General features: G+C 48.7%; 1 protein-coding gene across 1 annotated transcript; it reads right to left on the bottom strand.

Annotated features, from left to right (window-relative positions):
- Positions 1–241: 241 nt before the first annotated feature.
- Positions 242–14,647, bottom strand: C33H14orf119 (chromosome 33 C14orf119 homolog). Its single transcript, XM_078871774.1, has 2 exons — positions 14,446–14,647; positions 242–5,924 (listed from the first exon to the last, which is right to left on the bottom strand). The coding sequence occupies exon 2, from the start codon at positions 5,910–5,912 to the stop codon at positions 5,556–5,558; it is 357 nt and encodes a 118-aa protein (XP_078727900.1). The 5' UTR covers positions 5,913–5,924; positions 14,446–14,647; the 3' UTR covers positions 242–5,555.
- Between the last annotated feature and the right edge of the window lie 238 nt (positions 14,648–14,885).

Here is a 14,885-nt window from a genome sequence, read left to right as displayed (position 1 = left end):
AGCAAAATAAAGAGGATGTTTGCTGATAAATGTAGAAACAAAGGCATAAACATAAATGTAGAAATTAATAACCATCTCAGATTTGGTATGGGCATAGTCATTATAGCAACCAATCAAAAATTATTACAGGAAATTATTGCAGGTTATTTTAAAAGCAGATACCAGTAAATTGGAAAGGCATTCAAGAAATTATGACAATTACTCGTACGACTGAAAAAAAGTCTGCACTTTAATACATGGAATGGTGTGTGTAAATATATCACAGAGGTCAATGGCAGATCTGTATATAACCAAACATTTTATTTAGCTCAACAGAACTGCTTAATCTATGCAAGTATATTACAGGTAACAGGCGATGACAATGGAGAGTCTGTACCGTGGAGAATACCAAGCCACACAGCCATGTTCCACAATGTCCGTCTGGGGTATCAATAATGCACGCCTTCCTATATATGGAAACACTTGTAGCCCATACATGAATCAGTCTTAACTTAATTGAATGAAATGGCATGGCCACGTGAAGGCAAATGCACTGATGCGCATGAGGCTAGCGTGATAAAGGCTACAAATTGGAGTGTTAGAAGAAAACACGTTGGAATAAATCTCGGCATTTTTAATGCAACATTTTTTAAGTGTTAAATCTTAATGGATCACAAATGGACGGCAGTGAACGTACCGTTACGCACAAGTGGTCATACATTAGATGTCTACTTTCATTTCATTTTATCAAAACATAAAACATGTCCTCGATAAGCCAAGAGGGATCCACACCAGTTGCAGATTGTTTCAGAGCGAGCACCGGAATTCATCTGGAACAAAACCCTGAACTCGGAGTGCGGGACCCCCGGCCCTCCGCGAGGCCCCCCGTGGACCTCATCTGGCCCGTGACTACGACTGCCACGGCCTGTGGGCCACACGAGGCCTACAAATTTGACGTGTCGCGCAAATGAAATCCATCCGTCACCGCAAACATCTCAGCTACACTAATCGGGTACTAGAGGGGACGAATTTTGACCCGGCAACATCGCGTTTCTTAATGCATCACGCTCAGTAACTTGTGTCGCTGGAGTAACGTTATTTCTTTTCGTTCTCATTGGATAACGACGCGAGGGTTTATGTGCATGTGTGGTTGCCCACCAAAGATATGAAAGTTATATTTGGCCCTCAGTGAGGAGAATCTGCATCAGCCGGTACCGAAAACTCCAAAAGGACTCGGACACTGTTCCCATGAGCAGCCATTCGGTTCAGAAAGGTACGTACTGATGATACTGCATCATTGTTCAAAAGTATTTGGTTTGTGCATACAGTTGTACACTAAACCGTGAACAGGAATCCTGCGAGTGCTCGTGCAGTCAGAACCATGGCTCTAGTCTGGTAGACATCAATCGGTCAGCTCAATAGCACGGAGGCAGATGTCGTCTGAAACACATTTCAGGAAAGAGTAAATAAAATACAAATACTTTTTCTTCGTAACATTTGAAAAACACGTTAAACCGCCCCAAAAATGCTCACGCTTTCTAAGAAATGAGCAATAATGGATAAAATAATCAACCATTGCATTTTAAGATGATGCATGCACCTGGTTGCATGTGTAAGAATCGATGTACTTCGATGAACACGTGCTGTTGTCGGGGTGGAACAGTGGTGCAGCGGTTAGCACGCTGCCCAATGAACCCGGCAAGACCAAGCTCGATTTCCGGCCATGGCGATGACGACGAGTGGCGAGTGAGATCTGAACCGGTCCTGCCGCCCCCCCCCCCCACCCTTTCACCAACTCACTCACCGGTGTGCCGATGGTCAAAACAACCCCAATGAGTGATATGGCACGGAGAAGCATTTATCCAGTAGATTCCCGAAGGGCTGTAAAGGATAATTATGAACGGTATTGCTGATCTATGTAATCGGTTCACATGACGCCTGCGGCCCCGGGGACCGATTCTTTAAAAAAAATTGCGACATTCCATCGAATCCACTGCAGGGTGAATCGTTACACTCATTTCTCACCAGATGAACCGAATTAATTTAATATATTGTTCATGCTTGGAGAATACGTTCATGATAAACATACATCCAACCATTCTTTTGTATCATCAAAATTAGCCATGGTCAAGCCACTGTTGGATGAAGGCCTCCCAAGCTGCTGGCACCTGTCAAGATCCTGCGGTATAACAATCTACCCAGCACCTGCGCACGAACTCATTTCATTACTCCATCTCTGCAATGGATGGACGTCTTATCTGATCATTTGTATCACATCAGGAAATTCAGTCAAAAGTTTACTTTATTAATCGTGCACGTATGAGTTAACTGCAACACAATGTGTGCACTGCTAATACAGTAGTTACTCTCTAGACAGATTAAAAAGAACTCTGATCTCTGATAAGATTCATTTTCAGTTTTCTACGTGTCGACACTTTAGCCATTCCACTGTTGTGTCACGGTTTATGAGATTTGCATTCCTTGTAAAAAAAATCCAGCGATCTCTAAAATATCAATCTGAAAACCGCCAGTGAAAGTGGTTCCCGGCCACATTTCTGAAACAAAACCACTTCCCACCAATAAGTAACGTTTGCCACATGTACCATGGGAAGTGTATAACGACAAAAAAAGATGTAAACACAGAGGGTCTAATCTTCCCATCAGTGCCACTACACAGAGTTGTCACGAACCTCGCCGTGTGCCAGATGCAATTTAAGGATGGATGCTTTTATCCTGCGTGTTTAAACTGTATGTAAGTGGTGCATTCTGGGTTATTTGCAACATAAATGTGTGGGGGTGCACACGCTCACAGAAATGCATCTATGCACTCTCATGGCATTGTCTCAGTGTTTCACGGAAATAATTTGGATTGTGTGCATTGGTGCAAGCGTCCTGCACATTCCACGCACAAATGTACGTACACCAGGGATGTGTTCTCAATGAATAAAAAAAAAAACTAGAAAATCAGGCCTAAATGTATATTTTTTTGGAATTTTGAATCAATCTAAAAACCGAAAATTACATCGCTGGTATGGTATCTTTCGCACGATTTTTCCGGCATAAGAGGTGTCGCACGGTATTGAGTGATATCACCATTGTAGTGCAAATACATTTCACGTTACTACAGAGTGCAAATGATCCGAAAGTCCCAAAAAAATCTCATTGTGTTTAAATATCCCAACAAAAATTATCTGAAACTCATCCCTAATGTATACACTTGTGTTTGGATCAAAGATTTATGTTGGAAGCACCCTAAAATTGTATCTCATCACCCAGAAACACAAATCCTGCACTGTGCATTGCGCACTATGATGGAAAGTTCAAACACTCTACGTTTGTTTAAACATCAGTCACGCGACAAAACTTACCGCGTTAAAATGTGGGATTACACAATACTCTAATGAGAAAAGAAATGTAATTTTTGTTTCACTCACACATGCGCACGCAAGCACGTTAACAACGGAACGTTCGCGCGAAGAAGAGCTGTTTACCAACTTAACGTCACGAAACAAAATTGACGATTGCTTAGCAAGGTGGCCGTTTTTCCGAGCGTAGAGGCCCCGACGGGATGGGGAGAAGCGACGACGCAGTCCACTCGAGCCACACGGCGCACCTCCGATTAGCACGGGTGGCTACGTACGGTGCGAAGGAAGTTCAACATGCGTACATACGGTGCACTCCACGATCACTACCGGAGCCGCACTCATTGCCCATTTTCCGTTTTCTCACACACGAGCAAATAACACGCACGCACGCACTGCTGGTGACGTAGAAAACTCAAACGTTGCGCAAACCCGCTTTACATTTCTCAAGTCCAGTGTCCAAGGTCACGCCTCTTGTCTGACCCTTGTGGGCGATGGAACAGCGCACCGGTGGCAAGGTGGGTTTGTGCGATTAAGTCACACGAAGCTCTTGCGAATGCATCGCTGATATTCCACAAACTATCTCATCGGGATTATTATTCATTTTGAATTTCATAACGTAAAAAAAAGTTCGTAGCACCTGTGTAAGGCTTAACTGTTCAATGAAATCCGCGTGAACTACAATCTGCACGTGGATATGGCAAACGTGAAGTGCATAATCCTTGGTATAATGGGGAGGGCACACCACGAGTCAGTAAGGGGCTGTTGTCTTTCGCCGCTTCAGTTTAAGGTGTCACAGTCATGTAAACTGACTTGAATAAATGCACTCTCAAGTTAAACGAGGGTTGATATTTCGTGAGAGTAAGGAACTTTTTTAAAATTCACAACACAACGACGAGCCGGCGCGGATCTGATGGCAAAGCTTTGCCGCGGTATTGCCGATTCCCCAACTATAACTACCAGCACGACCGATGCACGTCTGTCACCGTGACGCTGACGTGAAGGCTCCGTCACGGAGGAGCGCCGGTTGGGCACGCAGCAATACGTAGTCATGCCCCAAGCCGGACCTCGGCATCGTCCGAGCCACGGGCACCTTCCATGGCACGCTCTGGTGACGTTCTGCCGGGGCCAACACTGCGGCCAGCACGGGGGTCAATGTTTAAAACGCCCGCGACGTCCCGAACTCCAACTCGCCGTCGCTCAGCCTGGGTCAATTCCTCCAATGTCTGTGCCTTAAGTTGGGATTGCTGTTGTTGGGATTGCTGTTGTCAGGGTTGCTGCCGTTCCAATATCCGTTCCTTCATGCTCGTTTCGTTTGACCCACGTTCACTCCCGTCCCCCCCCTCCCCATAACGCGGTGGGCAAGCCGCCTAAAATCTCAGCGGCCTATGTCTTCTTTCCCTTCGATCGCGATCCTGGCTTCATGCTCAAATGGACAGGTTCACTTCGGCCACCCTAGGGACGACTGCTGCGGCACCTGGGCAGCTGTGTGACACTGTGCGGGGTTTCTGCGCCACAACCGATTGAGTGACGTGCTGCAGACAAGCGGCGCAGCTCCGAGCACATGTTCATCGGTACCAGGGAGTCTGATCAACGCTTTCAGTGAGCACCCTGTGTAGACCACTTTTATATTATACCGACAGGCAGCGGTGGATTGCTCTATCGATTCATCGATGAATATCATATCGATTTTGAATGTAAGGGGATCACATCGCCCCTGCAGCCACTAGAGGCGCTACCACTCACCGTAATGTGAAAAAAATATCGATTGCAAATCAACAATTCCTTGAATCGCCATGGCAGGGGATGGGGGGAGATCATTTTGCCAGGGATTTGTTTACACAGAAAAAAATATATTTCATGCTGCCAAGGCCTATTATTTTACATTGACAGCCAGTAAGGGTCTGTAAAGTGCACGCAGTTTGCTAAGCATACACTCCTGCAGCAATATAACCAACACATGGCACAAACATCCTGTTCTTGTTGCTGCTGTCGTCAGCCTGGAACTTCCCAGCTGGGGCAAGGCCCTCGCCCACAGGCACCTTGCAAACAACCTCCCCACCCCCCCCCCACGCGGGAGACCAATTTCACGAGAAACGAACCGGATCTGCGGAATCACCGATTCTCTCCCTAACTGCACCGACCGCATTTGTCCCGCTCCGCGAACGCGCGTTGAGATGGAGTGCCCCCCCCCCCCCCCCGCGAGGCGCCGCGCTACGGCTGGCAGCTGGTGGCGGCGACCTCCTGGTAGAAGCGCGCCACGAAGCCGGCGTCAGCCTGCTCCAGGCGGTTGAGGAAGCCGTTGCGCTCGTCCTCGCTCCAGCTCTCGAACCACTGCGTCCACAGGCGCAGCTGGCACTCGAAGATGCTGGGCGCGCGGTCCGACACGCCGAGCGCCTGCAGCCCGTCGAGCAGCGCGCACAGCTTCCCCGGCGTCGCCTTGAGCACGAGGTCGCGCAGAAAGCGCTCGCGCTGCGGGCCGCTCCAGCTCTCGTACCAGTGCAGCACGCACTTCACCTCCTGCGCCGTGATGTACGACGTGATGGCCGCGGCCTCGTCCTCCTCCGACATGGCCACCGGCACCTGGGAGCGCGTGCGAACGAACGCAATCAAACATCACAACGACAACGATAACAATAACACGAGATGACCGTTAACGTCCTTGCGCAGAATATAAGCAAACAACGTCAATAAACAGACAAATCGCCACCTTCACGGATCTGTTCCTCCATGAAAAAAAATATTTAAGTATTTTTTTGAACACCCTATCAGCCACATGGCCTTCTGAGAGTTGTTTTTTTTCAGCAGCATCAGCTCAACACAAGTAAACTGTGAACCGGTTCCAACATTCAGCGTCTCATCAGCAGTGAGGCTCGTTTGAACCAATGCTGGTGAACTGCCAGATGTTTAGGCAAAGGCCCTCTCTGTTACATATGGGTCCTCAAAACAATACTTGCGTTTTTTTTACACGGAGGGACAGAAGTGGGAAGGAGCCGAATAGTCAGCTTATTTATTTTGTTACTTATATTCCCCATAGTTGCACTCATGATTAACTGCGTTACAAATACAGTAGTTGAGTCACAGTTGCGTGCAGACATTTTTATATGGTTGCTTTCAGCCCAACGGTATATGCTCTAAACAACTCGATTGAAACCCAGTCTTCAAGATGCACCCGCCGAGTGAACAACGGAGAAGAGGGCGCATCTTACAATCCGGAGAAGACCGAGTCTGTGCCCCGTCACGGCTGATGGGCCGCACCTCACAAGTCTGATTGTCCGAATGTCTGCCAAACCCACGCAAGCAGCACCAACTGCTCCGTGAACAGGCAATATAAATTAAATTACAGGTTGATTAAAAATAACAGCAGCTTTTTCTTACAGTCACCGAGAGAGCTTGCCATTGCGCATGACTGGTGTTAGTCATTTACAGAGAGAGTTGAATAGTTTTGGTTTGGGAGGGTTGGTGGTCAGATGATGGATTTCGACAAGCTGCTATTCGTCATCTGCATTTGGATTTATTTTAAGGCATACCAGGAGTCTCGACATTGTTTATTAAATTATTAAAATTAATGTGTTGAGATGCCAGCCGTATATGACATCAACAGGGTTATACACAGGGCTTTAATTCTCACCGCATATTTCCTGGGTTGCTGGTAGACTGGAGATGGCTCATGACTTAGAGCCACAGCGAGAAGAATGGCGGATGCAGTGTGCCAGGTATAATAGTAGTAATATTACTATTATAGAAATGCCGTTCAAGGGACAAATTCTGGTAAAATGCTACTAGGGACTCGAGATTTTAAAAACGTCAAGAGGTCATCATGGCCAACGCCACCAAGCCACCAGGGCCACCGTACCTCATCACCGCTCTCATCTGGCAGAGCCTATGACAGAGTTAACACCCAACCCCATAAGTCTGCTCTTACCACACCCCACCATCTGGCTTTAGGTCCACCCTTTGGGTTTTCCCCACTGCGTTGCCGGTCTCGGTAGCCTTCCATTTCCCTTTCTGCACATTTTTCCCTATCGGCAGCAATCTCCTCTTCCGCATTACGTTCACAATTTTTCTCTATCGTATTATAGTTTTTACTTTCAAGTAGCTTAACCCGTCCTCCCAGGAATTTCATAGCATTCTCGGCATGCACCTAAGATCAAAGGGCCAAAGCTTATTTTATAGGCGTTTTAGAGAAGGGCAATCTCTCTGGCCTGTGGAGCCGGTGGATACAGAGCGGAACGTAAACAGACATTTAAAGACAAGAGTGCCTCGAACGTTTACGAGTAATTAAGGCACCAGGCCCCGTCACACCACACTCCCCCAATGGCCCCTCTTCCTGTATTGCTGTAGCTGACTTCCCCAGTGCTCCATCTCGAGTCGGGGTGTCAAACACACGGCCCGCAGGCCGCACCCAGCTCACCAAGAGCCTTCCTCTGGCCTGCCACGTGTTTTAATAAATAAAAAAATTCAAACTTTCTACTCAAATACAACCTGAACTTAAACCAGCCATTGAAACGGGGGATTTGGCGTGCCCTGTCGCAAAATAAAAAAGTTATTTTCCCACGCTTTCGGGTTCTGAATCGGAAAATGAATACCATATTATTTTGCTTTTCATTTTCATCGGCCAAACTGTGTGACCCACAGGAGGTGCATTTGAATCCAAACTGGCCTGCTATCCAATGAAATCATCGCTGCCACGCAGGGACATACATACAACAATGTGAAGGGTCAGTCTGAAATATGAACCTTACACGAGGAGGCTGGGTGACTCAGAGGTCAGGGCGCTGAGCTGGCAACCACAGATACCCAGAGTTAGAATCCAGGCAGCTGCCTGTCATTAAATTAGGTTTGCATGTCTAGAGTTGATTGTCTCAGCCTGGCCACCAATGACTGCACACAAAAAGCCAACACAGTAAACTTGGTTCTGCGCTTAATTTGGCTGAATTCCAGCTCTAAGAATAGAAAATAACGGGTTGAATGTAATTTGTTAAACGTGTTTGTGGTGAGTAAGAAAGTGCTGCCTCCTACTGCGTTCATCATAAGTCATTTGCAGTGATCTCAATGGTGGCTCTGTCATATCCACTTCCATGGACTGCACTGCTCTGTGAGAGATCCGAAGGATACCTCATCTTATGATGACACGCAGAGCATCGTCAGAATGATTATATTTTATTGTTATTTATGATTATGCTCGTTTACCCAGGAAAACCTCACTGAGTCTCAAGACTTTTTTTCAGAACGGTCCTGCCAAGTTTTCACAGTATGGGGGCGATGTTGCCACTGTGTGTAATGCCAATTGAGTCAGGAACGTATTGCTGAGGCGTGAGTGTTACCGCTGCCCCCCACTGCCCATACATTTTTTTGTAGAAAAGCAAAACATTTTTTCGTAAAAATGTGAACCTGACAAGCATACACATGCATGACCAGCAGCGAATTTCCATGCAATCAGACACCGACCACTACATCATTAATCAAGACCACCTCCCCAATCTGTATCACCACTGTTGTTGTATCTGCCCCCCCCGCCAACCCCCACGCAGCAATCGAAGGAGCGGGTATATTTTTGTCAAGGTCATCTCACCGCTTCAAAAATATAATTTTAAATACTTTTTTTCAAGGTCAGAGCGATTTCAGGGCTGCCAGAATGCGGACAGCTCGCTCGCGAAGGATGCAGCCCCTGCAAGCCCGACGTGTGAGCTCATTCATGCCGCCCTGTCGGCTGGTGCCGCCCCACTTGCTCCACTTGCCTTACCCACGTTCTGAAACGTCTGCAGACGCACTGCCCTTTTGAGCACGACTTGACGTACGTGTGAGATACTTTCCCGCACCAAACCTCGCTTGCCCGGTGTCTCCTCCTGCCCCCTTGTGCCGTGCCCAGCGCTAAGTTGCTTGTGAGCAACCAGGCGTTGCCGCTGCTCCGACTCGTGCCGTGCAGCTCTTTAGTGAACCAAATCCGTTTTGTTCTTTGTCGTTATAACATTCTTACCCGCCCCGACTGGATGTGTGAAAAAGAGCTTTATAGCTCATCGGATTCCTCCAGTGTAAATAAATATTCGGATTCTTATTCTGAACCTGCTGCTCGATGAAGGCCACCATGCGGGTCATCGGGATCATTTTACCAAACTTCACCCGGCTAGTCAGAGCTAGTCGGTGAAGTTGGGACACACATATTTTCGAACACAGTACAGTACAAACTTCAAATCTAGATAGTACAGTACAATGGATTTTTTCTGCACTGCCCTCTACTGAAAATGTAATACAACGCCTGTTTTAAGTACAGTGGGTCCCATCTGAGCACTATCCAGGCTCACACCTGCTTAGCTTCCAAGAGTAAAGGAGATCAGGCGCATTCCGAATGATTTGGTCATGGGCCCTACTTCCACAATAGAATGATTGAGCTTTAAAAGCCATGCTTTTTCATGGAAAACTACATCTTCAAGAGATTAATGAATTCATAAAACACTGCTGAACTATGATGAGCATAGATATGGATGGCTGTAGTCTATACCACCACCGAATGCTGCAGGTTCTGTTTAACAGTGTACGCACTGCTGGTAATCAGTTAAAACCAGTTCGAGTTTACTTTATTTGAACAAGAGTTGTCGGGAAATTAGAGGTTTGCCGAGGGCCATGGGTTGATGGGTACCTTATTCTGGCGAACAACACCTGCCAAGTTGATGATTTACCTGTCTATTAAACTCTAACACTTTATAGCCAGCGTATATAAATGGTGCAGTGCTCAGCGTACTTTGCAATGAACTTGGCGGTCCAACTTTTGATTCCGGGCCACAGCTGGTTTCATTTGCGAGTGATATCGAAACCGATTCTGGGCCTCCCTCTTCACCAACCCGCACTGACCAGTGTGGTGAAGTATGGTTAAACAATCCCACGACCAACATGGTGTGGGTAGGACTTCATCCAACAGAAGAGATTGACACAGGGATACAAACTATTTTTACTTTATATACAATATGCTTATCTACAACTTTTGCTACTCAATAAGGGTTGCTCATCATGATAATCTTCCAGTTATCCACAGACTAAAAATGACATTTTAGAGGAAGATGGTTGCAGACCCACCAGAGTATAAGAGTCACCGTGCCTATGATGTTACACGCAAGATAGTATTTTCGTTTGGCACGTCACAGTGCGTGCGCGGGGCACGCGTGACATGACATATGCCAAAATGTTAGCGGCGGGTCAGGGTGACTTCAAGAATAGTTGGGCGTAGTTGTTTGGACATGAGTTTACTCACAAAATCGCACACGTGAGGCAAGGCTGGACTCAAACGCTCTACGGTTTGCGGACGTATGAGACCACATTAAGTTTTTCATTTACATATTCTTAGAGTTGGAACACAAACGGTTCCCACCAGAGAGACACGAAGCTGAGGGATGAACACACTCAGGAACTCTGGGCTGCGCCGAATTTGGCTCCTGCACAGAAAGTATTTATAAAGGACCTGGCTGGGTGGGTCAGGGACCTTTCCCTGTGTTGTTAGCGAGCACTTAGAAGCTGGGTTAGGCTCCAGGCCGCCCCCAGTGATTGAATCGGGTTTCCAAGGGTGGCGAGTTGACGTCTCAACCCACTCACTCACAACAGCCTAAAAACTAAAAAAATATAGCTGATGGCCACTGACAGATGTAAATTCTAATGGCATCATGGAACAGCTATGAAGAGCAAATGTGGCACATAGTTGCACTAAAGCTTACAATTAGAAAAAAACACGAACATTTAAAATAATCAAATTTGGAGCCCATATTTGTTTATCATAAATTCTAACTTTCTAAACGGCTCAGGCTAAACACGCACAATAAATGATCCCCATCACCAGTGAACCAAGTCAGTCGTCTTTTATGGAGTGTGACACTAAAGCTGCCTGCTTTCCAGTTACAAATATGAAATGTGGTTTGTCGCTCGACTCAGCATAATCCAACGCTGAGGATTACACATTTTGATTGCATTGGGATGCCAAGAACGCGGAGGAGAAAAGCGGCGCATAGACCGAGTGTGGAGAAGAGGAAACTGAAGGGACTTCACAAGTAGTTCAGTGGTGTCATCTTCCAAGGCCATTCTCCGACACCACGTGGCACACTGCTCCCTCCTAGACACGGTGTCGATAGTCCAACTGGAATTCGAGCGAAAGAAAGGAAGACCAAAAGGTGCGCACGTCTTCATATAAACCAGTTAGTAAAGCAGTTAGTAAAGCAGTTAGTAAAGCAGTTAGTAAAGCAGTTAGTAAAGCAGTTAGTAAACCATGACCTGCTGCAGGTTCTGTGATATCCCCTTCACATGTGTTTCTGTCGTCGCGATTGTGTAGTCGAAGACGTCTGTCACATTTCTATCAGGGCCCCATGGTGTACAGTGCAGTCTCTAACTACCGTTCACGCAATCTCTCCCTCGCTCTCTCGCTGCTGTGAAGGAGGGCCATTGCCCGAAACTCCGTCTCTATCACCGCTGCACGTGATTGCCTTCGTCGGGGCAGCGTTATCGACGAATGCGTTGCCGCCGCGTTGCCATCTCGTTGTGCCTGGCCGCGTGGCGCGACGTTGAAAGTGCTCGACTCACAATTGGAACGTCGGACATCCCGCCCCGGGGGTCACGTCAACGTCCTTCCAGCGTCAAAATAACTAAATAACTTGGGGGGGTGGCCCCACTTTGTCGGAAGTGCCCATCCGGTCTCCCTCTGCGTGTAAAATCGAGGCCACGCCGCGGGGTCAAGCGACACCGTCGACGCAAGAGAGGCAACTTCGGCGGCGAGAGATCGGCGCGCTTGTGCGAGCGTCGTTGCCGTCCCTGGGCTCACGTGGCACGAGGGGGGAGTTGGATTTTGGCGAGGACCGCGTTGCCGTGGAAACCCATCGCGGCGACATTTACCCGCTTGTGACGTCACGAGACAGCGGCCGGCACGTGGAGTGACGTCACTTGGCGTCAACATGTGGAACACCACGAATAAGATTCTAGCTGGAAAGAGCACAGAACACATCTGGAGGATTTAGGTAACAAAGCAATTTCGCAATGTCTCCTTCATTTCTAGATTTGAAGCATTTCACATGAAGCATTTCACATGAAAACAAAGGCATTGTTTGTTTACAAAGCCCATTGGCCACGCGGCCTCTGAGAGTGGGTAATCTCAGCAGCAGCAGCAGGACGTGCGCTCCCAAAACGACCACGGGGCTGATGGGACGTGTAAAACACCCTTGTTTTGTCTCTGCGGAGACATCAGAATATGTATTTATACTGGAGGAACCCGATTGAGATATAAAACTCGTTTTCACAGACAGATGTATGGAGCCGTCCGTCCGTCCGTCTGTGTTGTTCCTTAGTCTAAAATATAATCACCTATTGACGACCTTGCACTTTGTTTAAACAATTAATAAACATTGTCCGGGGGTTAGAAATCTGGACCAAATCTCAGTGGCCGTGCACACGAGGCCGTAGAGAGACACAGATGCTCGGATAAGACAACAGCCCGATTCTGGTAGCTGCGGTAGCGGTGGCGATGATGGTGGTGGTGGTGGTGAAAGTGATGCTGGTAGTAGTTGCTGGTCGTGGTGATGATGATAACAGTGATTATGATGGCGGTGGTGGTGGTGCTGATGGCGATGATAATGGTGGTGGTTGTTATAGTGAACATGGCAATGATGGTAGATGTGGTGATAATGATAGATGTGGTGATAATGACGATGGTGGATGTGGTGATGATGGTGGATGTGGTGATGATGGTGGATGTGGTGATGATGGTGGTGGTGGATGTGGTGATGATGATGGTGGTGGATGTGGTGATGATGATGGTGGTGGATGTGGTGATGATGGTGGATGTGGTGATGATGGTGGATGTGGTGGTAATGACGATGGTGGATGTGGTGATGATGGTGGATGTGGTGATGATGGTGGTGGTGGATGTGGTGATGATGATGGTGGTGGATGTGGTGATGGTGGATGAGGTGATGACGGTGGATGTGGTGATGATGGTGGTGGTGGATGTGGTGATGGTGGATGAGGTAATGACGGTGGATGTGGTGATGATGGTGATGGTGGATGTGGTGATGATGGTGGTGGTGGATGTGGTGATGGTGGATGAGGTGATGACGGTGGATGTGGTGATGATGGTGGTGGTGGATGTGGTGATGGTGGATGTGGTGATGATGGTGGTGGTGGATGTGGTGATGGTGGATGAGGTGATGATGGTGGTGGTGGATGTGGTGATGGTGGATGTGGTGATGATGGTGGATGTGGTGATGGTGGATGTGGTGATGGTGGATGTGGTGATGATGGTGGTGGTGGATGTGGTGATGATGGTGGTGGATGTGGTGATGGTGGATGAGGTGATGACGGTGGATGTGGTGATAATGGTGGTGGTGGATGTGGTGATGGTGGATGAGGTGATGACGGTGGATGTGGTGATGATGGTGGTGGTGGATGTGGTGATGGTGGATGAGGTGATGATGGTGGTGGTGGATGTGGTGATGGTGGATGAGGTGATGACGGTGGTGGTGGATGTGGTGATGGTGGATGAGGTGATGACGGTGGATGTGGTGATGATGGTGGTGGATGTGGTGATGGTGGATGAGGTGATGATGGTGGTGGATGTGGTGATGGTGGATGAGGTAATGACGGTGGATGTGGTGATGGTGGTGGATGTGGTAATGACGATGGTGGATGTGGTGGTTGATGATGATGGTGGATGTGGTGATGACTATGGTGATGATGGTGATAATAACGATGGTGGATGTGGTGATGATGGTGGTGATGATGATGATGTTGTTGACTCGTCCTCGCCTCAGGCGACCGCCCACCGAGCTGCAGCTGTCTCCATGGGCCTCACGCACGCGGAGCCATCGCCTCGCCTCGGTTACATAACGCGGCCCAGCGGCCACCACAGCGGCCACCACGACACCTGCCCACACCTCTCTCCACACACACACCCCTCCGTCTCCACCACTACCATCTACCTCACTCTGTCCATCTCCCCCCCCCTCCTCGTCCCCTCTCTCCCATCTCCCTCAACATCTCCACTTCTCTCTCTCTCTCTCGCTCCATCCCTCTCCCCGTCTCTCCCAGCCAGCCGTGTCCACACCCTCGGCTCGCCGCGGACGAGCGCCATCACCTCGACGGGGCAGGCGGTCTCCTCGACTCCCCCTCCCTGCTTCACGCTGCTGCTGCTGCCGATGTCGCCTCGACTGCCGCTCCACCGCCGCCGCTGCTGCTGCTGCTGAGAGGAGCCCTGAGGACTGCGCCTCACGCCGCCCTTCGGACTCGCGCCGCCTCCATCGCCTCCTCCATCGCCTCCGCCACTGCCCCCACTCCCATCCCCCTTGACTCCCCCCCCACACCCCCAGCTCCCGCTCCCCCCCGGATGTTCCGGGCTGCGGGGGAACTGCTGCGATCAGAGGCGCACGCCGGGGAGCAGCAGTACACACACAGCACACACACACACAGCACACACACACACAGCACACACACACACAGCACACACACAACACAGTACACACACACCCAGCACACACACACACAACACACAGTACACACACACAGCACACACACACA

Source organism: Lampetra fluviatilis, chromosome 33, assembly GCF_964198595.1.
Source record: "Lampetra fluviatilis chromosome 33, kcLamFluv1.1, whole genome shotgun sequence".
In the NCBI taxonomy this organism is placed as follows: domain Eukaryota; kingdom Metazoa; phylum Chordata; class Hyperoartia; order Petromyzontiformes; family Petromyzontidae; genus Lampetra; species Lampetra fluviatilis.
Note: the sequence above shows the minus strand (reverse complement) of the source record. Positions and strands in the feature narration are given on the sequence as shown.